The 26,862-nt window shown below is 34.9% G+C and overlaps 2 protein-coding genes and 1 pseudogene across 2 annotated transcripts; all 3 read left to right on the top strand.

Annotated features, from left to right (window-relative positions):
- The first annotated feature begins 373 nt into the window (after positions 1 to 373).
- Positions 374 to 1,405, top strand: LOC146941027 (uncharacterized). The gene has a single exon (XM_085754822.1). The coding sequence runs from the start codon at positions 374 to 376 to the stop codon at positions 1,403 to 1,405; it is 1,032 nt and encodes a 343-aa protein (XP_085610948.1).
- Positions 1,406 to 10,728: 9,323 nt separating this feature from the next.
- LOC146941026 (uncharacterized) lies at positions 10,729 to 22,115 on the top strand. Its single transcript, XM_085749922.1, has 4 exons — positions 10,729 to 10,783; positions 19,309 to 21,260; positions 21,383 to 21,522; positions 21,628 to 22,115. The coding sequence occupies exons 1-4, from the start codon at positions 10,729 to 10,731 to the stop codon at positions 21,911 to 21,913; spliced, it is 2,433 nt and encodes an 810-aa protein (XP_085606048.1). The 3' UTR covers positions 21,914 to 22,115.
- Positions 22,116 to 25,687: 3,572 nt separating this feature from the next.
- LOC146941025 (uncharacterized) lies at positions 25,688 to 26,519 on the top strand (annotated as a pseudogene).
- Positions 26,520 to 26,862: the final 343 nt, after the last annotated feature.

Genomic DNA, 26,862 nt, shown 5'->3' with positions numbered 1-26,862 from the left:
CAGTTTGTTAGCAAGTGACCCTTTGTTTGTTCATTAAAACAAAAGAAAACAAGTAAAAGCCAAAACTCACCGTTTGTGTCCACATACCCACATACGTGGTTAGTTTTCTTTGTTTTCATACTCCACTTGTCTATTGTGCTACTTGTCTATTGTCTTCACGGGTTCTCACACAGAAAGAGATTTTTGTGTCCGTTTTACCGGCAAAAATTATCCGGCTTGGGAATTTCAGTTTAGGATGTATGTCAAAGGAAATAAATTATGGAGTCATCTCGACGATGTCTCTAAGGCACCGACAGAAAAAGCTGCTTTGGAAGAGTGGGAATACAAAGATGCTCAAATTATCACTTGAATTCTCAGTTCTATTGATCCTCATATGATTAATAATTTACGTTCTTTTTCAACTGCTCAAGAGATGTGGAACTATTTGAAGCGTATTTATAATCAAGATAATGCGGCCAAGCGCTTTCAGTTGGAGTTAGAGATAGCCAATTACAAACAAGGTAATTTGTCTATTCAAGAGTTTTATTCTAGTTTTTTGAACTTATGGACAGAACACTCTGCTATTATACATGTTGATGTTCCCAAGGCATCTCTCGCGGCTGTCCAAGAGGTCTACAACACTAGTAGGCGCGATCAATTTCTCATGAAGCTTCGTCCGGAATTTGAGGTAGTTAAAGGTGCTTTGCTGAATAGGAATCCTGTTCCTTCTTTGGATACTTGTATTGGTGAACTTCTTAGGGAGGAACAACGTCTCCTTACTCAAGGAACCATGTCCCATGATGCTTTCATATCTGAACCTGTGCCAATTGCATATGCTGCTCAGAGTAGAGGTAAGGGACGTGATATGCGACAAGTACAATGTTTCACTTGCAAACAATTTGGACATGTTGCTCGCAGCTGTAACATTAAGTTTTGCAACTACTGCAAACAAAAAGGTCATTTTATCTCTGATTGTTCTATCCGTCCTCCAATGCGAACACGACATCCAACACAAGCCTTACATGCCACTACTAGCTCTGCAGCTGCTCCTTCAATTACTATTACATCTGATGGTGGTTCTGTACGGTCTGACATGATTCAAAAAATGGTACTTGCTGCTCTTTCAAACATGGGAATTCATGGTAAGTCTCCTAATGTTTCTCGTCCATGGTTTCTTGATTCTGGTGCATCCAATCACATGACGGGTTCCTCTGAATACTTGCACAATTTACACTCTTATGATGGTAATCAGAAAATTCAAATTGCTGATGGTAATACCCTTTCTATCACTAATGTTGGTGACATAAACTCTGATTTTCGAGATGTGCTTGTATCACCTGGACTTGCTTCCAACCTATTGTCTGTTGGTCAATTGGTAGATGATAATTGTAATGTTAAGTTTTCGCGTGATGGTTGTCTTGTGTAGGAGCAGGTGTCGGGGAAAGTGATCGCAAAGGGGCCTAAAGTGGGAAGGTTGTTTCCACTCCAATTTATTTCCAATCAGTTATCTCTTGCTTGTAACATTGTTTTGAATTCTTATGAGGATTGGCATAGAAAATTGGGTCATCCAAACTCTGTCATTTTGTCTTGTTTATTTAAATCTGGTTTATTGGGTAGTAAAAATATTGTTTCTAATGCCTCTGTGTCATGTTCTGTTTGCAAATTGGCTAAAAGTAAAACACTTCCTTTCCCATCTGGTGCCCATCGTGCTTCCACTTGTTTTGAGTTTATTCATAGTGATGTGTGGGGTATGTCTCCTATAGTTTCTCATGCTCAATATAAATATTTTGTCACGTTTATTGATGATTACAGTCGGTTTACTTGGATATATTTTCTTCGGTCTAAATCTGAAGTGTTTTCTATGTTTAAGAAATTTCTGACATATGTTGAAACTCAATTTCAAGCAAGTGTTAAAATTTTTCGCTCTGACTCTGGTGGTGAGTATATGTCTAATGAGTTTCAGGAATATCTTCAACAAAAAGGTATTTTGTCTCAACGATCTTGTCCATATACGCCTCAACAAAATGGGATGGCAGAACGCAAAAATCGCCATTTGCTTGATATAACTCGCTCTTTGCTTCTTCAAGCTTCTGTACCATCCCGTTTTTGGGTGGAGGCTCTTTCCACTGCTGTCTTTTTGATCAATCGTCTTTCTTCTATGGTAATTGATTTTGATTCTCCTTTCTTTCGTCTTTTTAAAACTCAACCTGATTATAGTGATTTGCATACTTTTGGATGTGTTTGTTTTGTTCACTTGCCTCCGTTTGAAAGGCATAAACTTGGAGCACAATCTGTTCAGTGTGCATTTATGGGGTATAGTAACTCTCATAAGGGTTTTGTGTGTTATGATGTCTCTAATCATCGCTTTCGAGTTTCGAGGAATGTTACATTTTTTGATAATCAATTTATGTTTCATTCTATTCCTCCTTCCATAAATGATATTGTTATTCTTCCCAATTTTTCTATTATGCCTGCGTCTATAGAACGTTACAAACCAGGAATTACATATGTCAGACAACGTAAGAAACAGGTTCCCACTGCCCCACCCGACACTGATCCGCCACCTGATCCTGAACCGGTTGAACCACGACGTTCTGGTCGAACATCTCGAGCACCAGATAGATTTTCACCAGACAGGTATGATTCCAAACATACTTCTCTGACTGCCTCACTCTCTAGCATACCCATTCCTACTTGTTACTCACAGGCCATTAAAGATGTTCGCTGGATTAAAGCAATGAATGAGGAACTTCAGGCTCTTCAAGAAAATTTTACATGGGATATTGTTTCTTGTCCATCTGATATCAAACCCATAGGTTGCAAATGGGTGTATTCTGTGAAACTGAATTCTGATGGATCTCTCAACCGTTACAAGGCTCGATTGGTTGCCTTAGGAAACAAGCAGGAATATGGAATTGATTATGATGAGACATTTGCACCGGTTGCCAAAATGACAACTGTTCGCACGATACTCTCCATAGCTGCATCTAATGGGTGGTCTCTTCATCAAATGGAAGTCAAGAATGCTTTTCTTCATGGTGACCTGACTGAAGATATTTATATGACTCCTCCACAAGGTTTATTCTCGTCATCTAAGGGTGTATGCAAGCTCAAACGCTCTTTATATGGTTTGAAACAAGCGCCTAGAGCATGGTATGAAAATTCCGCTCCACTCTACTTGGGTTCTCTTTTAGTCAGAGTCAATATGATTCATCTCTATTTATTCATAGCACGTCTACATGCATTGTCATGCTTCTTTTATATGTTGATGATATGGTTATTACTGGTTCTGATAATGCTTCCATTCAGAGACTTAAAGAACAGTTACAGGCCTCCTTTCATATGAAAGATCTTGGTAACCTGCATTATTTTCTTGGTCTTGAGGTTCATTCTACATCCAAGGGTATCTTTCTCCATCAACACAAGTATGCCACAGATTTGATTGACATGGCTGGTCTCCAATCGGCTAATCCAGTGGATACTCCTCTTGAGGTTAATGTTAAATATCATCGTGATGATGGTGATCTCTTGCCTGATCCTTTATTATATCTACAACTTGTGGGTAGTCTTAATTATTTGACTATTACTTGTCCTGACATATCTTTTGCTGTTCAACAAGTAAGTCAATTCATGCATTCTCCGCGCCATCTTCATTTGGCAGCAGTTCGCCGTATTATTCGTTACTTAAAGGGAAGCTCTCATCGTGGCCTATTCTTTTCCATTGGAAATTCTCCTAAGTTGAGTGCTTATAGTGATGTCGATTGGGCAGGATGCCCTGATACTCGACGCTCTGTCACTGGTTGGTGCATGTTTCTTGGCTCTTCATTGATCTCATGGAAAAGTAAGAAACAAGCAAGAGTCTCTAAATCTTCTACTGAATCTGAGTATCGTGCCATGTCAGCCGCTTGTTCAGAAATAATTTGGCTTCGTGGTCTTTTGGCCGAACTTGGATTTCCTCAAACAGAGTCAACCTCACTTTATGCTGACAATACAAGTGCCATCCAGATCGTTGCAAATCTTGTTTTCCATGAGCGCACCAAGCATATCGAAGTTGATTGTCATTCAATCCGTGATGCCTATGATGATCGACTAATATCCCTTCCTCATGTCAGTACTCAGTTGCAAATTGCAGATATTCTTACCAAGGCTGTTCCACGCCCACCTTTAAGAAATGCCTCCCTTTAAGAAATGCCGATTGCGTTGGAGAAATAATTGAGTTCATAACTCCCGCCAACCTCCGAGCCAACACCTTTGCTAATAATTTATAAAGACATCCAAGCAAAGAGATAGGCCGATAATCCTTCAACTCCAATGGTGAAGATACTTTTGGGATCAAAGCAACAAAATACGCCAACATGGACTTGGGCAACACCTCATTAGCATGAAATTGATCGAACATAATTCTCACTTCATGTTTCATAAGACCCCAAAATTCCTTCACAAAAGCGTAATTGAAACCATCCGGGCCCGGGCTTTTGTTCCCATCACTATCTCTAACCACCGACTCAATTTCCAACAAAGAAAACGGAGCAACCAACACACCATTGTCACCCTCGGAAAGTTTTTCAAAATTTACCCCATCCAACGTCGGACGCTCCCACCTGCAATTTAAAACATGGTTAGTAAAATAATTCACCACTTTCCTCCGAACATCGAATGGCGACACCACCCAACCATCACCATCTTTTAACGCCTTTATAGCATTCCTACTTGACCTCAACTTAAGGCAATTATGAAAAAACCTTGTATTTGCATCCCCTTCCTTAATCCATTTCGATCTAGATCTTTGCACAATCATCGCATCCTTTGCCTTAAGAATGTGCCAAAGCTCTTCAAACTTTTGTTTACGATCAAGTACTTCCCCTTCACTCAAAACACCCTCCTCCCTTTTTTTATCAAGACCTTGAATTTCCACTACTAGCTTTTCAACCCTCTCCTCCATACCTCCATACTCCTTTATTCCACTCTTTTAAAGTAGCTTTGAGCCCTTTCAATTTTTCTTTGAGCACAAAACCCATCCACCCACTAACATTTTGGTTCCTCCAAGCCTCCTCAACCACCCCTTTAAAATCTTTATTTTCTAGCCAAAAATTATTAAATCGGAACGGTTTTGGCCCCCAATCCCAACCACCATTTTTAAGCACCAAAGGGCAATGGTCGGAAACATCTCTTGGCAACACCCAAAGATAATTATCCCCCCAAACTTGAGACCACTCTTCCGAAATTAGTACTCTATCAATACGGCTCATTGATCTCCCATTCGGATGATACCATGTAAATCGACGACCTAACACATTTAAATCTTCCAACTCCGCTTCACCAAGAAAATTATTAAACAAAGACATCTCCAAAAGTTGAGTCGTTGACACTTCCGCATTAACCCCTCTCCTCTCATCCCTCCTCCGCATCGCATTGAAATCTCCAACCACACACCACACTCCTCCTCCTCTACTTTCCTTTTCATGCACTAAGGCTTCCCACAATCTTCTCTTGGCCTCCAAGTCGCATTTAGAGTAAACATTTACAATTATCGCTCTAATTTTCTCCACCCCCCATTCTAAACAAACCCCTACATACCCTTCTCCTTGGAAAGTAAAAAGCAATTCCGCACTAGATTTACTCCAAATCGATAGGATGCCACCACTACTACCTTCGGAAGCTCTAAACGCCCACTCACAATCTTCATTTCCCCAAATAGAGTAACAAAGAGCGGGAGTAATATCTTCCAACTTTGTCTCTTGTAACGCCAAAAAATCCACTTTATTATGCAACACCAAATTCCTAACCTTGTTCTTCTTCACTCCACACCCTAACCCCCTCACATTAAAAGATGAAACTATCATTGATATAACCTCACCTCCTCCCTACTAACCTTATGCTTCACCGCCACCTCTTCAAGGTCAACAAGTTTTTCAATCATAGTTTCATCTTTCAAAGTAGATGAAATTCCAGCTTTCTTTTGAATTGTTAACACCTTCTTGGCCGCTAACACTTTCAAGGACTTTCCGGTTCCATCCACATTTTGAGATTGAGTTTCCACCACCGAATTTAATTGGTTTTGCATAAGTAAACGAATACCTGAATATTGTGAATTACACACCTCAAAAGAATGAGCCTGTCGTCGTCCTCCTTCTTTGTGACACTCATATCCCTCCTCCCCACTCCAATCCTCCGCACCTCCTTCTGGCTGAGAAACCGTCCTTCTATGTGTAGAGCAAATTTGATACCTCCTCTTATCTCCTTTGGATAAGTTTGGACTCCCCTCCCATTGATTGTCAAGAGGTGAATCTAATTTTTTTCTTAGCAAAAGAGCCCGGTAATTTCTTCTTCATGTACTTTTGTCTTACCTTCAAAAGCCTTTGTTCATCCCCTTCAGAAGCATCAATTGAGTCACTATCTTCAGACAAATCTGAATCTTCAGAAATAAATCTAATATGTTGGTTAACTTTGTACACCCGCTCAGCCCCTGGAATTACATTCTGTAGCCTATTATTTACACCCCTTTCTGCTTCCTGCTTACTGCCCAGAAATGGTGTTGAAAAAGCATCAGCCAAATAACAATCCAACCCATTCGGCCCACTCCCCAAACCTGGCCCACCAGCTTTATGACTCAGCAGATTCCTTCCCTCTCCAACCTTTGGCCACTCGCTGTCCAAGGAAACAGCAGCAGCAGCCACACGCGCCCCGAGCCACGCGCTTTCTTCTCTTTCCTCCTCAACAACCTGCACGCCTGCTTCCTGTCCCCCAACAGCTGACACATCAGCAACCTCCTGTCCCACAGACTGCATCATAGCCGACCCTACTACCCCTTCCAACCTTAGACACCTATCAATCTCCTCTCTCCTCACATCACAGCTTTTCCCAACACTTTCCACTTGTCTAACAGCCATTTGCACATTCAAACTCTCATCCCCTTTTAATGAACCAAAGTAGTGGGACCCCCTAACACTCTTATCCTGCACATCTTCTTCTTCAGCTGGCCCCAGTTTTGACTTCACACTAGGTTGATTCTGATCAACCCTAATATCCACAGAATTAGGAGACTTAGGGGTATCCACCTCATCATCAAAAAAAAACTGTCTCTCCTCACCAGCCACATCTCCCTCACATGACCCAACAGAGGTGACATCATCCTCCATCACCTTTCTTCCTAGTGTAGAGCACCACCTTCTACCACCTTCCTCCACCACCCACAACCTGTACTCCGCCCCCATCACCTTGAGATTAACCTCCTCATCAATCAAACCCCTTCTATCAGTACTCACCCGGATTCTTGCCACATCCAACCTCTTCCTACTAATTGTATCTTCATCAAAATCTAGAAAATCTCCAAACAAAGAACCAACCTTTTTGAATAAAGGTTCATCCCATACATGGAGAGGGATCCCATAAACATTCAGCCACACAAATCTGTTATCAGCCACCAGATTAGGAGACCACCTTGTAACCCTTTTAAACATACTGTTCCACCATTCCTCATGATTCTGTCGAACACAATCCATCACCCCCACATCCTCCAACTGCAGCAACACCAATCTCCCACCCATTTCAACAGCTTTAACCTTAGACAAGCCTTCCATCACCAACCCCTGTTGAATAGAACTAATATCTGAGTCCACCTGCAGCTCCCCCACATACGCATTCTTCAAGTCTTCTAGCAACTCTTCAGAAGGTAAAACTTCAACACAAAGCATATCCTCCTTTGACCTTGAACATTGACCCTTTTCCACACCTAGCGCCACTTTGAAGGATTTTCCAGGAGTTGTCATCGTTCCAGTTACCCCTCCAGCGTCCTTCCTCAGCCACCTGTTGAGCTTCCCTTCCGAATCTCGCCCGGTTAATCTTCAAACGGCAGTTCCAAAGCCAAACTTCCTCCAAACGAAAACTCAGATCCTTTTCGTTCCGCACCTCCGAAAACTTGACGAATCCAAATCTTCGATCCCATTTGTCTAGTTTGTTTGGAATAAAGACTTCATCAACTTGGCCAAAACTCATAAAAAGTTTCCATAAATCCGTTTTCTTTGCATTTTCCGAGTAGTTGGTGAAGAAGTAAGGCGTCGTTGTGCTGTCAAGTGCCGGAATCTAACACGCCGGTCAGCCTCCACCACCGTACCTGAGCTAACGGGAATTTTTCCTTTTTGAGCCTCACTCTCTTTTGTCCCAATGGGCCCTCCCCCCCCCCACTCTCTCTCTCTCTCTCTCTCTCTCTCTCTCTCTCTCTCTATCTCTCTCTCTCTCTCTCTCTCTCTCGATTCTCTCTCATATTTTTTGTTTCTTCCTAATGATTAGTTAGATTAATACCATTATTAATGAGGAGTGTTATTTGAACAACCTTTAATTGACAATTTATAGGGACAACCATAATTTGTAAAGAAAGAATAGGTATTTGCACGAAAATCAAAGCAATAGAGAGATAAAGTAAAAAATATTGTGAGTATGAGAAAGAAAATTGTAGCAAAAGTTGTCTCAAAATAGATGTTCAAATATCATTTCTTTTATTAATTTATCAGTATTCCTCTGTGCTACGTCATATGAAAGGCCAACTGCGGGAATAATATAATTGGAGACATTTCAAACAAAGTCATAGCCAATGGTGGCCTAGTACTTGATGTCGAATGGATATTTGCAACAAGAGAGAGTAAATAAAGAGATAAAAAGCTTTTCAAGAAAGTGGAGGTGGGGGATTATTGGGAATAGAAGAATCTCAAATCTACACAAAGATACAATACCAAAAGAGAAAAGCACCTAAATTTGATGCGGAAGAAAGAAATTGAAAAAAAAAAAACTATTTACCTATTTGGATAAGCCTCTTTGTTTCTCTTTCTATCCTATATGCAGTTTCCCAACCATTGATCTTTTAGCCGCAATGCTTAGAAAGGATTAACAAAGCAAGGCAAAGAATGTGAGTAATTGAGAGTGTTTGCAAAGGGTAGGAATTAGAAAAACCAAGAGCCAAGGTAGGGAATGGGTTTTCTCTTATGTTAACCAAAACAATGACGTGGCAGAAGAATTAAATTGAAAGTGTTTACAAATTTAAAGGACTTATATGTGACTAAAATAATTTAAAGGACCCATTTGTTACAAACCTAAAACTTAAAGGACTTATGTGTGACCAAAATAACATAAAGGGTCAATCTGTTACAAACTTCAAACTTAAAGGACCCCTGGTGTAATTTAACCTATTTTCCGCATTATCTTGGATTACGAATCCTTGTGGAAAATTTACGGACGTCGTTATTTAATGAAGCCAAGATACGTTATAGGATACAACATCGATACACTAAAATAGGAAAATTTTCAAATTCAATATAAGATACGGTCGGAATATTTTTAAAAAAAAAATTAAACAACAAATTAAAACACAAAACACAATCTTTCTTCAAAAAATAAACTCAAAATACAATCTATAGACTTTTTTTTAAAGAAATCTATAGACTAAAACTCAAAATAAAATAAAAAAAATAGGCGCAAAATCTAAACCAAACAAACGTAGAACAACGATAAGGTACACCAATAAAATTGAATTGACACGACAATCAACTAGCAGCGTTATCAAATAAACAAAAAGACATAAAACAAATGGTGAACAACATCAGAAATATAAATATAAATAATATTTATAATAAAGAAAGTGACAATTAATGAATTAATTACATCTGTAGTATATCCCAAAAAGAGAACACTATTACTTACTTATTCAATTACATATATCACAAAAATAATAGAAACATCACGTATCCAGGAGTATCCCCGATGTATTTAAAAAACATCGAACAATTGTGTTTTTAAAAAATAAAATTTAATCTCTGAATACTCTCCCGATACGTATCGGGGCGTATCGGCAGGCAACAATGCAGGATCTGATACGTCATCTATTTTGAAGTATCTGACTTCAGAGTTGGTGCTCCCTCCGTTTTACGATATTTGTCACTTTTGGAGGATAATTTTGTTTCACATTACTTGTCGCTTTCAAGTTTCAATGCAAGATTAATTATTGGTTTGCCAATAATACTCTTACCTATTTATTAGAGAGAGGGAAATAATAGAATGAAATAATAAATGGTTAAGGTATTATAGAAAAATACACATAATTTCATCAAAAATAACAAAATTTATTTGATTTTTTGGTATGTGTAAATTTCTCAAAAGCGATAAGTATTGTAAAACGGATGGAGTATATGATTAGTTTTATGACGTACATTTTTTCCCAAATTCATGTTGCATTGGCTAACTCATGTATTTTTTTGGTTTTTTCGGCACATTCTGTTGTAAAACTTTGGTGTTCTCTAACAAACGTTGTGCTAGGAAGAATGTGTGTTTGGTGTTAATATATTTTAAAAAATATATCTTTAGTTTAGTGAGCTATTTCGAAATTCTCAAATAGTTTAGGGATGAATAAAACCAATAAATTATTATAAAATTGAAGTCATTTTAATTTGAAGTAAAAAATTGAAGTTTCCCCCCATTTTCCTTTTTTTCTTATGCATTTGAAATTTAAACTCTGATTTGGTGTTGCGTGAATCATTACCCGCTCCCGCGTTGAGGACGTGGATAACAGAATTCATATTCATTCTCAGATGAAATTCGTCTCTACTCATGTTACCCTCTCTTCTCTCTCATTCGTTTTTAGATAACCGTTTTCTCTCTCTCTCTCTCTCTCTCTCTCTCTCATTCGTTCTCAGATAACCGTCTCTGTCTCTTCTCTCTCTCTCTCTCTGCGTCTCTTCCGTTTCTATTCTCTTCTATTCAATGACATCTTCTTCTTCTTCTTCAACTCAACCTCCACCATATTCTCTTTCTTCAGGTAACTTGATGATTTCCCCTCTTTTTTTGTTAATTATGGTGAAAATCATTGATAATTGTTGATCTGTTTGCCTTAATTGGAACTGTAATGAAAATCATCGATAAAACACTATAAATGATTTCTTGATGATTCTCTGCAAATTGACGATCTGTTAGGGTTAATGTTGTGATATGAATGATTTCTACAAGCTTCTCCATAAATTGTTGATCTGTTTAGGTTAATTGAAACTGTAATGAAAATCATCGATAAAACACTATAAATGATTTCTTCATGATTCTCTGTAAATTGATGATCTGTTAGGGTTAATGTTGTGATATGAATGATTTCTACAAGCTTCTCTACAAACTGTTGATCTATTTAGGTTAATTGAAACTGTAATGAAAATCATCGATAAAACACTATAAATGATTTCTTCATGATTCTCTGTAAATTGACGATCTGTTAGGGTTAATGTTGTGATATGAATGATTTCTACAAGCTTCTCTACAAACTGTTCATCTGTTTAGGTTAATTGAAACTGTAATGAAAATCATCGATAAAACACTATAAATGATTTTTTCATGATTCTCTGTAAATTGACGATCTGTTAGGGTTAATGTTGTGATATGAATGATTTCTACAAGCTTCTCTACAAACTGTTGATCTGTTTAGGTTAATTGAAACTGTAATGAAAATCATCGATAAAACACTATAAATGATTTCTTCATGATTCTCTGTAAATTGACGATCTGTTAGGGTTAATGTTGTGATATGAATGATTTCTACAAGCTTCTCTACAAACTGTTCATCTGTTTAGGTTAATTGAAACTGTAATGAAAATCATCGATAAAACACTATAAATGATTTTTTTCATGATTCTCTGTAAATTGACGATCTGTTAGGGTTAATGTTGTGATATGAATGATTTATGATTTCTACAAGCTTCTCTACAAACTGTTGATCTGTTTAGGTTAATTGAAACTGTAATGAAAATCATCGATAAAACACTATAAATGATTTCTTCATGATTCTCTGTAAATTGATGATCTGTTAGGGTTAATGTTGTGATATGAATGATTTCTACAAGCTTCTCTACAAATTGTTGATCTGTTTAGGTTAATTGAAACTGTAATGAAAATCATCGATAAAACACTATAAATGATTTCTTCATGATTCTCTGTAAATTGACGATCTGTTAGGGTTAATGTTGTGATATGAATGATTTCTACAAGCTTCTTTGCAAACTGTTGATCTGTTTAGGTTAATTGAAACTGTAATGAAAATCATCGATAAAACACTATAAATGATTTCTTCATGATTCTCTATAAATTGACGATCTGTTAGGGTTAATGTTGTGATATGAATGATTTCTACAAACTTCTCTACAAATTGTTGATCTGTTTAGGTTAATTGAAACTGTAATGAAAATCATCGATAAAACACTATAAATGATCTCTTGATGATTCTCTGCAAATTGACGATCTGTTAGGGTTAATGCCAATTGACGATCTGTTAGGGTTAATGTTGTGATATGAATGATTTCTACAAGCTTCTCTACAAACTGTTGATCTGTTTAGGTTATTTGAAACTGTAATGAAAATCATCGATAAAACACTATAAATGATTTTTTCATGATTCTCTGTAAATTGACGATCTGTTAGGGTTAATGTTGTGATATGAATGATTTATGATTTCTACAAGCTTCTCTACAAACTGTTGATCTGTTTAGGTTAATTGAAACTGTAATGAAAATCATCGATAAAACACTATAAATGATTTTTTCATGATTCTCTGTAAATTGACGATCTGTTAGGGTTAATGTTGTGATATGAATGATTTCTACAAGCTTCTCTACAAATTGTTGATCTGTTTAGGTTAATTGAAACTGTAATGAAAATCATCGATAAAACACTATAAATGATCTCTTGATGATTCTCTGCAAATTGACGATCTGTTAGGGTTAATGCAAATTGACGATCTGTTAGGGTTAATGTTGTGATATGAATGATTTCTACAAGCTTCTCTACAAATTGTTGATTTGTTTAGGTTAATTGAAACTGTAATGAAAATCATCGATAAAACACTATAAATGATTTCTTCATGATTCTCTGTAAATTGACGATCTGTTAGGGTTAATGTTGTGATATGAATGATTTCTACAAACTTCTCTACAAATTGTTGATCTGTTTAGGTTAATTGAAACTGTAATGAAAATCATCGATAAAACACTATAAATGATTTCTTCATGATTCTCTGTAAATTGACGATCTGTTAGGGTTAATGTTGTGATATGAATGATTTCTACAAGGTTCTCTACAAATTGTTGATCTGTTTAGGTTAATTGAAACTGTAATGAAAATCATCGATAAAACACTATAAATGATTTCTTCATGATTCTCTGTAAATTGACGATCTGTTAGGGTTACTGTTGTGATATGAATGATTTCTACAAGCTTCTCTACAAACTGTTAATCTGTTTAGGTTAATTGAAACTGTAATTTGAAACTGTAATGAAAATCATCGATAAAACACTATAAATGATTTCTTCATGATTCTCTGTAAATTGACGATCTGTTAGGGTTAATGTTGTGATATGAATGATTTCTACAAGCTTCTCCATAAATTGTTGATCTGTTTAGGTTAATTGAAACTGTAATGAAAATCATCGATAAAACACTATAAATGATTTCTTCATGATTCTCTGTAAATTGATGATCTGTTAGGGTTAATGTTGTGATATGAATGATTTCTACAAACTTCTCTACAAATTGTTGATCTGTTTAGGTTAATTGAAACTGTAATGAAAATCATCGATAAAACACTATAAATGATTTCTTCATGATTCTCTGTAAATTGACGATCTGTTAGGGTTAATGTTGTGATATGAATGATTTCTACAAGGTTCTCTACAAATTGTTGATCTGTTTAGGTTAATTGAAACTGTAATGAAAATCATCGATAAAACACTATAAATGATTTCTTCATGATTCTCTGTAAATTGACGATCTGTTAGGGTTACTGTTGTGATATGAATGATTTCTACAAGCTTCTCTACAAACTGTTAATCTGTTTAGGTTAATTGAAACTGTAATGAAAATCATCGATAAAACACTATAAATGATCTCTTGATGATTCTCTGCAAATTGACGATCTGTTAGGGTTAATGCCAATTGACGATCTGTTAGGGTTAATGTTGTGATATGAATGATTTCTACAAGCTTCTCTACAAACTGTTGATCTGTTTAGGTTATTTGAAACTGTAATGAAAATCATCGATAAAACACTATAAATGATTTTTTCATGATTCTCTGTAAATTGACGATCTGTTAGGGTTAATGTTGTGATATGAATGATTTATGATTTCTACAAGCTTCTCTACAAACTGTTGATCTGTTTAGGTTAATTGAAACTGTAATGAAAATCATCGATAAAACACTATAAATGATTTATTCATGATTCTCTGTAAATTGACGATCTGTTAGGGTTAATGTTGTGATATGAATGATTTCTACAAGCTTCTCTACAAATTGTTGATCTGTTTAGGTTAATTGAAACTGTAATGAAAATCATCGATAAAACACTATAAATGATCTCTTGATGATTCTCTGCAAATTGACGATCTGTTAGGGTTAATGCAAATTGACGATCTGTTAGGGTTAATGTTGTGATATGAATGATTTCTACAAGCTTCTCTACAAATTGTTGATTTGTTTAGGTTAATTGAAACTGTAATGAAAATCATCGATAAAACACTATAAATGATTTCTTCATGATTCTCTGTAAATTGACGATCTGTTAGGGTTAATGTTGTGATATGAATGATTTCTACAAACTTCTCTACAAATTGTTGATCTGTTTAGGTTAATTGAAACTGTAATGAAAATCATCGATAAAACACTATAAATGATTTCTTCATGATTCTCTGTAAATTGACGATCTGTTAGGGTTAATGTTGTGATATGAATGATTTCTACAAGGTTCTCTACAAATTGTTGATCTGTTTAGGTTAATTGAAACTGTAATGAAAATCATCGATAAAACACTATAAATGATTTCTTCATGATTCTCTGTAAATTGACGATCTGTTAGGGTTACTGTTGTGATATGAATGATTTCTACAAGCTTCTCTACAAACTGTTAATCTGTTTAGGTTAATTGAAACTGTAATTTGAAACTGTAATGAAAATCATCGATAAAACACTATAAATGATTTCTTCATGATTCTCTGTAAATTGACGATCTGTTAGGGTTAATGTTGTGATATGAATGATTTCTACAAGCTTCTCCATAAATTGTTGATCTGTTTAGGTTAATTGAAACTGTAATGAAAATCATCGATAAAACACTATAAATGATTTCTTCATGATTCTCTGTAAATTGATGATCTGTTAGGGTTAATGTTGTGATATGAATGATTTCTACAAACTTCTCTACAAATTGTTGATCTGTTTAGGTTAATTGAAACTGTAATGAAAATCATCGATAAAACACTATAAATGATTTCTTCATGATTCTCTGTAAATTGACGATCTGTTAGGGTTAATGTTGTGATATGAATGATTTCTACAAGGTTCTCTACAAATTGTTGATCTGTTTAGGTTAATTGAAACTGTAATGAAAATCATCGATAAAACACTATAAATGATTTCTTCATGATTCTCTGTAAATTGACGATCTGTTAGGGTTACTGTTGTGATATGAATGATTTCTACAAGCTTCTCTACAAACTGTTAATCTGTTTAGGTTAATTGAAACTGTAATTTGAAACTGTAATGAAAATCATCGATAAAACACTATAAATGATTTCTTCATGATTCTCTGTAAATTGACGATCTGTTAGGGTTAATGTTGTGATATGAATGATTTCTACAAGCTTCTCCATAAATTGTTGATCTGTTTAGGTTAATTGAAACTGTAATGAAAATCATCGATAAAACACTATAAATGATTTCTTCATGATTCTCTGTAAATTGATGATCTGTTAGGGTTAATGTTGTGATATGAATGATTTCTACAAGCTTCTCTACAAACTGTTGATCTATTTAGGTTAATTGAAACTGTAATGAAAATCATCGATAAAACACTATAAATGATTTCTTCATGATTCTCTGTAAATTGACGATCTGTTAGGGTTAATGTTGTGATATGAATGATTTCTACAAGCTTCTCCATAAATTGTTGATCTGTTTAGGTTAATTGAAACTGTAATGAAAATTATCGATAAAACACTATAAATGATTTCTTCATGATTCTCTGTAAATTGACGATCTGTTAGGGTTAATGTTGTGATATGAATGATTTCTACAAGCTTCTCTACAAACTGTTCATCTGTTTAGGTTAATTGAAACTGTAATGAAAATCATCGATAAAACACTATAAATGATTTTTTCATGATTCTCTGTAAATTGACGATCTGTTAGGGTTAATGTTGTGATATGAATGATTTCTACAAGCTTCTCTACAAACTGTTGATCTGTTTAGGTTAATTGAAACTGTAATGAAAATCATCGATAAAACACTATAAATGATTTCTTCATGATTCTCTGTAAATTGACGATCTGTTAGGGTTAATGTTGTGATATGAATGATTTCTACAAGCTTCTCTACAAACTGTTCATCTGTTTAGGTTAATTGAAACTGTAATGAAAATCATCGATAAAACACTATAAATGATTTTTTTCATGATTCTCTGTAAATTGACGATCTGTTAGGGTTAATGTTGTGATATGAATGATTTATGATTTCTACAAGCTTCTCTACAAACTGTTGATCTGTTTAGGTTAATTGAAACTGTAATGAAAATCATCGATAAAACACTATAAATGATTTCTTCATGATTCTCTGTAAATTGATGATCTGTTAGGGTTAATGTTGTGATATGAATGATTTCTACAAGCTTCTCTACAAATTGTTGATCTGTTTAGGTTAATTGAAACTGTAATGAAAATCATCGATAAAACACTATAAATGATTTCTTCATGATTCTCTGTAAATTGACGATCTGTTAGGGTTAATGTTGTGATATGAATGATTTCTACAAGCTTCTTTGCAAACTGTTGATCTGTTTAGGTTAATTGAAACTGTAATGAAAATCATCGATAAAACACTATAAATGATTTCTTCATGATTCTCTATAAATTGACGATCTGTTAGGGTTAATGTTGTGATATGAATGATTTCTGCAAACTTCTCTACAAATTGTTGATCTGTTTAGGTTAATTGAAACTGTAATGAAAATCATCGATAAAACACTATAAATGATCTCTTGATGATTCTCTGCAAATTGACGATCTGTTAGGGTTAATGCCAATTGACGATCTGTTAGGGTTAATGTTGTGATATGAATGATTTCTACAAGCTTCTCTACAAACTGTTGATCTGTTTAGGTTATTTGAAACTGTAATGAAAATCATCGATAAAACACTATAAATGATTTTTTCATGATTCTCTGTAAATTGACGATCTGTTAGGGTTAATTTTGTGATATGAATGATTTATGATTTCTACAAGCTTCTCTACAAACTGTTGATCTGTTTAGGTTAATTGAAACTGTAATGAAAATCATCGATAAAACACTATAAATGATTTATTCATGATTCTCTGTAAATTGACGATCTGTTAGGGTTAATGTTGTGATATGAATGATTTCTACAAGCTTCTCTACAAATTGTTGATCTGTTTAGGTTAATTGAAACTGTAATGAAAATCATCGATAAAACACTATAAATGATCTCTTGATGATTCTCTGCAAATTGACGATCTGTTAGGGTTAATGCAAATTGACGATCTGTTAGGGTTAATGTTGTGATATGAATGATTTCTACAAGCTTCTCTACAAATTGTTGATTTGTTTAGGTTAATTGAAACTGTAATGAAAATCATCGATAAAACACTATAAATGATTTCTTCATGATTCTCTGTAAATTGACGATCTGTTAGGGTTAATGTTGTGATATGAATGATTTCTACAAACTTCTCTACAAATTGTTGATCTGTTTAGGTTAATTGAAACTGTAATGAAAATCATCGATAAAACACTATAAATGATCTCTTGATGATTCTCTGCAAATTGACGATCTGTTAGGGTTAATGCCAATTGACGATCTGTTAGGGTTAATGTTGTGATATGAATGATTTCTACAAGGTTCTCTACAAATTGTTGATCTGTTTAGGTTAATTGAAACTGTAATGAAAATCATCGATAAAACACTATAAATGATTTCTTCATGATTCTCTGTAAATTGACGATCTGTTAGGGTTACTGTTGTGATATGAATGATTTCTACAAGCTTCTCTACAAACTGTTAATCTGTTTAGGTTAATTGAAACTGTAATTTGAAACTGTAATGAAAATCATCGATAAAACACTATAAATGATTTCTTCATGATTCTCTGTAAATTGGCGATCTGTTAGGGTTAATGTTGTGATATGAATGATTTCTACAAGCTTCTCTACAAAATGTTGATCTGTTTAGGTTAATTGAAACTGTAATGAAAATCATCGACAAAACACTATAAATGATGTCTTCATGATTCTCTGTAAATTGTTGATCTGTTTATGTTAATTGAAACTGTGATGAAAATCATCGACAAAACATTGTGTTACGAATGATTTCTTCAATATTCTCTACAAATTAATGTAGCATTAGAGATTGGATACATTGACTGGAATAAAATTATGACAGGACATGACTGACACTAACACATGATATGTCTACAGTACACCCACACATCCACACCGACACGTCACCAACACATCCATCTACACGTCGACACCAGTAATTATTTGAGAAAATGACTGAATTGAATGCAATCACATTGTGATATGAATGATTTCCACAAGATTCTTTACAAATTAACAACGTATTAGGGTAATTGAAACATGTAAACTGCTACTTCATTAGAGATTGGATACATTGACTGGAACAAAATTATGACCGGACATGACACCACACCGACACAATGACACCACAGAAACAACGACACCACCGACACATCCATCGACATGTCGACACCCGTAATTATTTGAGAAAATAACTTAATTGAATGTAATCACATTTGTTTGTGTTGGACACTAACACGTGACACCAAGCATGCCTTAGACGAAGTGTCGGTACTGCGTAGATACTAATTAATCACTAGCAGTAAGAGTAGGAATTGTGATGTACATGATGCTTTTAGAATTGGCGAAATGTCTGCTGTGCATCTATAATCTAATGTATGTGGAGCTTAGATTATTAATTACTACGTTATGGGTACAGTGTTTGAATGAGAGTGGTCGTTTTGCTGTGTTTTTTAATTTGCTCATTTAATTTTTTTTACCTTTTTATGGGAGATATAGTATTAGAAAGAGAGGGATGCTTGTTGTATCTTGTATGTCTTACATATATTTTGTTTTTGATTTATTTTTCCTCTCTCTTTGAATCATTCATATATCAACATGAACAAATCCATTTATTTTTATGCATTAATTAGATTGTTTTATTATATGGTGAACTTTTGCATGCACATTCTAACTAACAGTGAAAATTTCTGCTAACTAACAGTGGAGCATTATTTGGACAATATTCTACTTAAGGCTGATAGTTTAGGAACTTCTGGTAAGTTTGAGGAAGCTTATGAGCTTCTTTTTTCGACTGCACTTGCCAATTCTCTTTGGCTTGGAGAAGAAAACACGGGATGGCCTTTAACACCATTTGTAAAGAAAGCTGAGCTTCTTGAAAAAGCATTGTCATTTGCAACAAATGTGTCAATCAGTTTTCGTGAGCGTGCAATTATGGAAACTAAGGTACTACTATCATCAGATGATCATGAGAACATTTCTGAAGTAGTGAATAATTTGAAAGATAGCCGAATACATGGTTCATTTAGATGGATAACCTTGTGTCTGAAGCAGCTTTTAGATCTTCATAATGGCCTATATCTCGATGAATCTGTTTGGCCAAAGAATCTGTTTGGGCTTGATGATAGTTGTCTGGAAGAAAAGATGTTTAAGAGGGAACTTTCTTTCGAGACCTTCTTCTACTGTTGGTCATGTTTGAAGAAAAACATGGAGGTATTGGAAAATTGTTTGGGCAGTGAGTTTGATGTTTTCAGTGAGGTTGGGAAGTTTGTGTTGAGCTACATTGGTGTGTGGAATTTGGATGGCACTTATCTTCTGCTCGTGCCTGAAGCCAAGTGGGTGGAAGAATTGAAGGATGAATATCTAAAAATGAATGGAAGGCTAGTCTCTGTTGAGTTTCAAGGTTGGGCAACTTGTGCTAGGGAAATTTGGATTCAAGAAATGGTGACTCTTGTTGTGCAGGGTTACAACGCACTTTGCCATCTCCTTAATTTTTCAAAGAAAAGCCATACTTCTTCAGCTCTTGATTTCACTTTGATACTGCACATATTTGAGGTGGTTCAATTTATACGATCAATCAAACCGTGTTGGCGTATCATCAAGAAGAATGATAGGGCATCGAATAAATTTGAGAAGTTTCGGAAAAAAGCCTGTCTGAAGTTTATTGATGTTGTGAATCCTTTGGGATGGGATACATTGATGACCAAAGACATGTCTTTGGTAAGGAACAATGAAGTTTGTTCAGCAGTTGCTGCAGAATACTTGCGTGGAAAAATTCGTGGAAAAGACAGGTTGAGTGAAAGTGAGACGTTACTTGCTGCGCAAATTGTACTTTGCGCTCCAAAGTTGAAAGAGGAGGTATATAGGGCAATAATGAAGAAACTCAAAGACAACAAGTCATGGTATGACTTTATTGAATGCTATGTGGAACAGGTTAGCGAGCTACGGAAGTTTTTGTCATTTTATAGTGCTATTGAACAGAACTTGAACAGAGCTGTCGAACAGAACTTGAACACACAGGAAGGTATTGTAGCGACTCTCCAACAGTTGTACATGATCGAGAGGCTCTTGCCCTTAACCTCATTGGCAGATGGAACGATGTATGTTACCAAGTCGGCGCTGGCAGATTGGCTTGTTCAACACAACGAACTGTCTATATCAAGACTGAGTTCGTTGGGTGGTATAAGACCCGAGCAATTGGAAGAGATCCGAGTGTTTTTTGTAAACTTCCTGGCTGACTTTAGTGAAAATTTAGATTGGATGGTAAATTGGGAAATTTTGCCTTTTATTGCTTCAAGGGCTGTTCTGTGTGCATGTTTGCTCCACATTACATTTGGAGAAGAATACTTCAGTCTGTTGAACAATATGCTGCTAAGTGAGATGGTCACTTCCCATTTGCCATCAAAATTCAGGGAAGTTCTGGAAGTAGGAAGGAAGGATAATCACATTGACTTAAAAGTGGTTGTTAGAGCATTGAAAAAACTAAACAATCCTTTGATGATTGTCAAGGTAAAGGATGGGTCTTTACTAATTGTGTATGCTGATTCAGACTTTGACTCTAAGGATGGTACTGGTGACTGCTTTTGGATTTGGGACGACCTGCAAGCTATAGCGAATGCAGCAAGTGACTCTTTGCCAAACATTACAAACATTCTTGTAAGTAACTGTTTTATTGTTTATTTGGTTTATTATTTGTTTTTAAGTTAATTGTTTGTCATTTTTACTCAAAAAAAAAAATTTGTTTCGTCATTTATTTACTTTTTGCATTTCCTATTTAGAAATTTTTTGATAGTTGGATCCCACTGCTGTATTCATCCATGCAAGATCCTGTTAGCCTTGCTAACAAATATGAAATGAGGGAGCTAAATGACTTGTTAGCTGAAATGAAACAACTCGCTGAAGAACTGAAACATAACAGGTGACTTATCAATTTATTATATATAATTAACATGCTTATATCTCAAGTTTCTTTTGCAATTAGTTTGGTTGCTCATGTCATTATATATATGTTTTCTTGTCTCAGCTGTACAGATTTGGTGGTGGATCTCTCAAATAAAATACTTTCAAGACGATCAAGAATGTCCCATGTTTTAAATCAACAACTTTTGTTGTGCCAAGGAAATGACAAAGATGAAGAATCTGATGAAAGTGAAGAAGAATATGACACTGATGAAGATGATGAAGAAGAGGACATAGACACTGATATAGAAGATGAAGAAGCGAGCATAGACACTGATATAGAAGATGAAGAGCTAGTGGGCATCGAAACTGTTGAAGATGACACCACTGATGAAGAAGATGTGTGGTAGGTATTTGAGGTTTAGAACAAAAAAAGTTATATTCTGGAATTTAACTTGCATATTTCCGTTCCATATGAAGTATGTGGAATTCGAAGGACCTCGTTTTTTTCTTTCTACTATTTGATTTGATATCTATTCCAGATATAGGGTACAAAACTTTGTGGTTGAATTTGCGAGGAGACACATAAATAATTACCCTTATATCTTGCTACGGTAGTCATGTTATTGCATAGTTGTCATGTGTGTGTTGGTAAATTCTTATTGGCTCAACAAACCTTGCCAACATAGTTGTCAACGGGTGTGGCCTTGTGTCCACTTTATCGTGTCTTTTGTGGCCATGTGTCAACTTTAGTGTCTTTTTTGAGAGGCGCCAATCATATATGTCTAGACACGTACAACGCATGCTTTCTTGCTTATAAGCATAATAATATGTTCGACTCCAAATTTTTCCATATATATATATATAGCTCACATCATAACTCAAGAAACGAAGTATTTATGTCACTGGTTTCATATAGTAAATAAATGATAATAGAATGATAAAATGGATTGGGTTTAAGGGTTTCTGCGGTGCGGTTCGGTTTCGAGGCAAAAAATAATTAGATTTAAAGCTTGAGATATTTACGGTTTGGCTTGGATTTTTTCTCTTAAAAAAACTGATCATTTCCAATTTAATGCGGTTTAAATTGGATCAGTTTTCGGTTATCCAAATGTCACGTATGTAATCACATGTCACGTCTATAATCAAATGAGTTTAGAATCAAAACTCAAATGATTAGTAATTGCATGACAATTTTGAAAGGATTAGTAAGTATAGGAATGAAAACGCAAGCGAGTCCAATTTATAGGGACTAAACACATATTTAAGTCTTTTGAAAAATTATTTTGATACTTTATCCTATAAAACTGTTTTATGTAAAATTTCTAAAAGGAACTTATTCTATGTAAAATTAAAATGCCTCAATTTATAGATATTGTAAATATATATACTCTGGACACTTAATTGACACTACGAGATATATTCACTAACATTCAAACACAAGGTAAGTCCCTAAAGAAATCAAAGTAAGTGAGTGCACTAAGCTAACATTGGATTTTTTTATTTTTTTTGTATAAAAAAAAGTCGGATTTAAATTCAAATACAAAGTCATTCAGCATAATATTTTTTATTCCTTTCAAGTTTACAATTTCAAAGACTTCTATGTAGATATGCTCTACATGATCTTGGTGGAAATTGCACTTTCATATTATGGGAAATAAACATCAGCCCTAACATTATAAAAGATATAAAGTAGTAATTTTAAGAGATCGGTAAATTATGATCAGAGTCGTTATGTTTTGGAGTTGTGGTCATAAAACCGAACAAAATTGACCAGTTCATGTTCAAAGTTGTCCAAACACGTCTAAAATATTTCGGTTTTGAGCGATTTTCTTTTATTTTTGGATTGGTTTGCGGTTTATTTTTGGATTGGTTAACACCCTTAAACTCGTTGGGCTAACTTGTTTAACCCGTCTTTTCTTGATTGGGTGAGTTGAAATTTTAAACCCTTCACTATTAGTTGACACCCCCCGCCTAACCCACCAAAATAACGGAGCAAGACTGTTGGCTCGTCGGGTTAAAATAAGTTTTATAAAACTCGAGTAAAATGATATTGAGCAGTACTTTTTTTTAGGGATAATATTAATGTACTTGTTTTTAGAGACATTATAACTAATTTAATATTATCCCTAAAAGAGAGAAAAAACTAATAACATACTTGGATAAAAAAAAAAAATACTTGTGGGGACTTTTAACCAAACATGTATACTTAAATTAGTCCCACATCATCGGAGAGTTTAAAAACATCAGAGAGGAGTAGTAGATTAGATACAAAGAGAAGTGCATGTATAAAGTGCTAGTGGCATTATGACTGGGCATGGTCCGTAGTTTTATTTTAGTTTCATTTTAGTTTTTTTAAAATAATAAATTAAAAGGTCAAGATATACAATTTTGACAAAAAAAAAACTTTTAAATTATGTTACTTGCACAAACAAGTTGAACCTAACAAGTCGACCCAATTTGTTAGTGAATTTGAAACGAATCGAACCCGTGTTAAAAAAATGTTAGTATCGAACTTGAGTCGAAGTTCGGATTGAGCAAATTTTTATCTAGTCGAGTCCAACTCCGACGAGTTCAACTCGACTCGTTTTCAGCTCTAACCCTGAGTTATCTCAATAACATATCAAATGATTTTTCGATTATCCTAAAATATACATAAATGGTCTTACCGTTCACTTTTAGGGAACTATTGTATTCTTGCTAGGTATTACAACATTTGAAAACGTTGCCTTAGAAGCAACTACAAAAAGCTTCCCATGTTTCTATAGTTTAGGCAATGATTTCAAAAAGTGTTGCTAAAAAGCGAAAAAACACCAACTTAAGTAATAGGGAATGTTTGCCAACAAAGAAAAATGGTGTAGTGTTTTTTTTTTTTGGGTTAATTGGCTTTTACCCCCTGCCATTTAGGGGACTTTTGGTATACCCACTGTCAAAAAAATACTTGGAGATTCCCCCCTGTAAAATGAAGATTCTTTGGTTTACCCCCTCAGTGCATATGTGGCGTGCTGAGTCAGTTTTTCTTGATTACGTGGCGTGCTGATTGTATAATTATTTTAATTTTTAATTTTTTTATTTCCAAGTGGCATAATTTTAAAAAAATAAAAAATTGAAGAAACAAAAAATATTTTTTATAAACCCAAAAAATCTTTTTATTTTGAAAAAAAAACTGATTTTTTTTAATTTCGATTTTTTTCTATTTTCTAGGAGGAAGTTAGTTTATTTTTTTAATTTCCAGAACTTATAAATATCTTCTTAATTTAAAAAAAAATCCAATTTTTTTTTCTAATTTAATAAATGTCGAGAAAAAATCTAAATGTTTTTCTGATTTTTTTTTTAATTTTTGACAAAAAATTTTCTATTTTTATTTATTCCATTTAAAAATAAAAATAAAAATAAATCAACTCCCTCTTCTTCTCTTCATCGTAACCTTCTTTTCCTCCTTCCTTTACTCTTCATCCATCAACAACTTCCCTCTTCTTATTTCCAACAACAACACATAATCAATATAGCAACAAAACAACAACCAACAACAACACAACATCAACAGCAACTCACAACAACAACAACACGCAGCAACAATCTCAAACCTTCTAATTCAAAACCCAGAATTTAACATCAAATGAATCCAAACCCATAAATAAAATGGGTTGAAGCGGTGTGGCTCGAAGAAAGAAGAGAAAGAATAGAAAGAAAGAGAAGTGGGAGGAAGAGAAGAGAGGAACCGAGAGAGAAGAGGGATGAATTCTCTTCTCTTCCCTGTACTGTTCATACCCAGTAAATGGGTTGTTTGATTCCAAATTCTAACCTAAATTTGTTGTTTGATTTGATTCTGAAAGAGTTAAAGTAGTATTTTCTGTTAGAATAAAATCCTAGTTTATAGGAGAGACTTAGTCTTTAAGAATTAATTTGTATTTGTTTTAATTTGTTTCTGTTACCACTCACCACTAGCCTTTATTTTAGCTAAGTGGGTTGCATTTCAATTGTTGTTTTAATCGTGTGTTAAATGGCTATTTAAGCCAACATTGCAGTTAATAAAAACGGAGTCATTCAGTCCAATTGTTGTGTTCTTTGCTATCAGTTTCCAAACACTTAAACACAGGTTCTCAACAATTTGGCATCAGAGCCCCCACTGGGCCTGATATATCAAAGCAGCAGCCTTTGACATTCTTGCAGCAGCATAGAAAATGACTACAAAAGGGAGTTTTGTACAACCAGCAATTCCACGTTTTGATGGTCACTATGATCATTGGAGCATGCTAATGGAAAATTTTCTCAAATCTAAGGAATATTGGGAATTGATTGAGCCTGGCTATGTTCAGTCAGAAAGCGGAGCGACACAAACAGATGCACAACGAAAAAAGAATGAAGAGATGAAGTTGAAGGATCTCAAAACAAAAAACTACCTTTTTCAGGCGATTGATCGAACCGTGCTTGACACCATCCTTAAGAAGGATACTTCTAAGGAAATATGGGATTCTATGAAGAAAAAGTTTGAAGGAAATGCAAGGGTGAAAAGGTCTCATCTTCAAGCTCTCCGCAGAGATTTTGAAACTCTTGAAATGAGGTCTGGTGAAGGAGTAACAGAATACTTCTCCAGGGTCATGACAGTGGCTAACAAAATGCGAATTTATGGAGAGGAGATGTCAGACGTTAAAGTGGTGGAAAAAATTCTACGCTCTTTAACAGAGAAGTTTACTTATATTGTATGTTCTATTGAAGAGTCAAAAGACATTGATTCTCTTTCTATTGATGAGTTGCAAAGCTCATTAATAGTGCACGAACAAAAGTTCAAAAGACGCAGTAGTGAGGAACAAGCCTTGAAAGTGACATATAAAGGGGGAAGAGGTCGTGGTCGAGGTGCATATAGAGGAAGAGGAAGAGGAAGAGGTCGAGCAGATTTCAACAAGGCAACCATAGAGTGTTACCAGTGCCATCAACTTGGTCATTTTCGGTATGAATGTCCTCAGAACCGAGAAGCTAATTATGCAGAAATTGATGAAGAGGAAATGCTTCTGATGTCTTATGTGGAGCTGCATGAAACTAAAGGAGAAGATGCATGGTTCCTTGATTCAGGATGTTCTAATCACATGTGTGGTGATCGAACTATGTTCACTGTACTTGATGAAAAATTTCGACATTCTGTAAAATTGGGAAACAACACTAAGATGAATGTGATGGGAAAAGGAAGTGTGAAGTTATTGCTGAATGGAATGAATCTCGTTGTTACCGAAGTATACTATATTCCAGAACTGAAAAATAATCTCTTAAGCATAGGGCAATTACAAGAAAAAGGTTTGGCAATTTTGATCAAGGGAGGGATTTGCAAGATATTTCATCCAGAGAAGGGTCTGATAATTCA

The sequence above is a fragment of the Medicago sativa genome, chromosome 3 (assembly GCF_051527215.1).
Source record: "Medicago sativa cultivar Bolivia chromosome 3, Bolivia_mono, whole genome shotgun sequence".
Taxonomy (NCBI): Eukaryota; Viridiplantae; Streptophyta; class Magnoliopsida; order Fabales; family Fabaceae; genus Medicago; species Medicago sativa.
The sequence above is the reverse complement of the archived record's forward strand: the minus strand, read 5'-3'. Positions and strand labels throughout refer to the sequence as shown.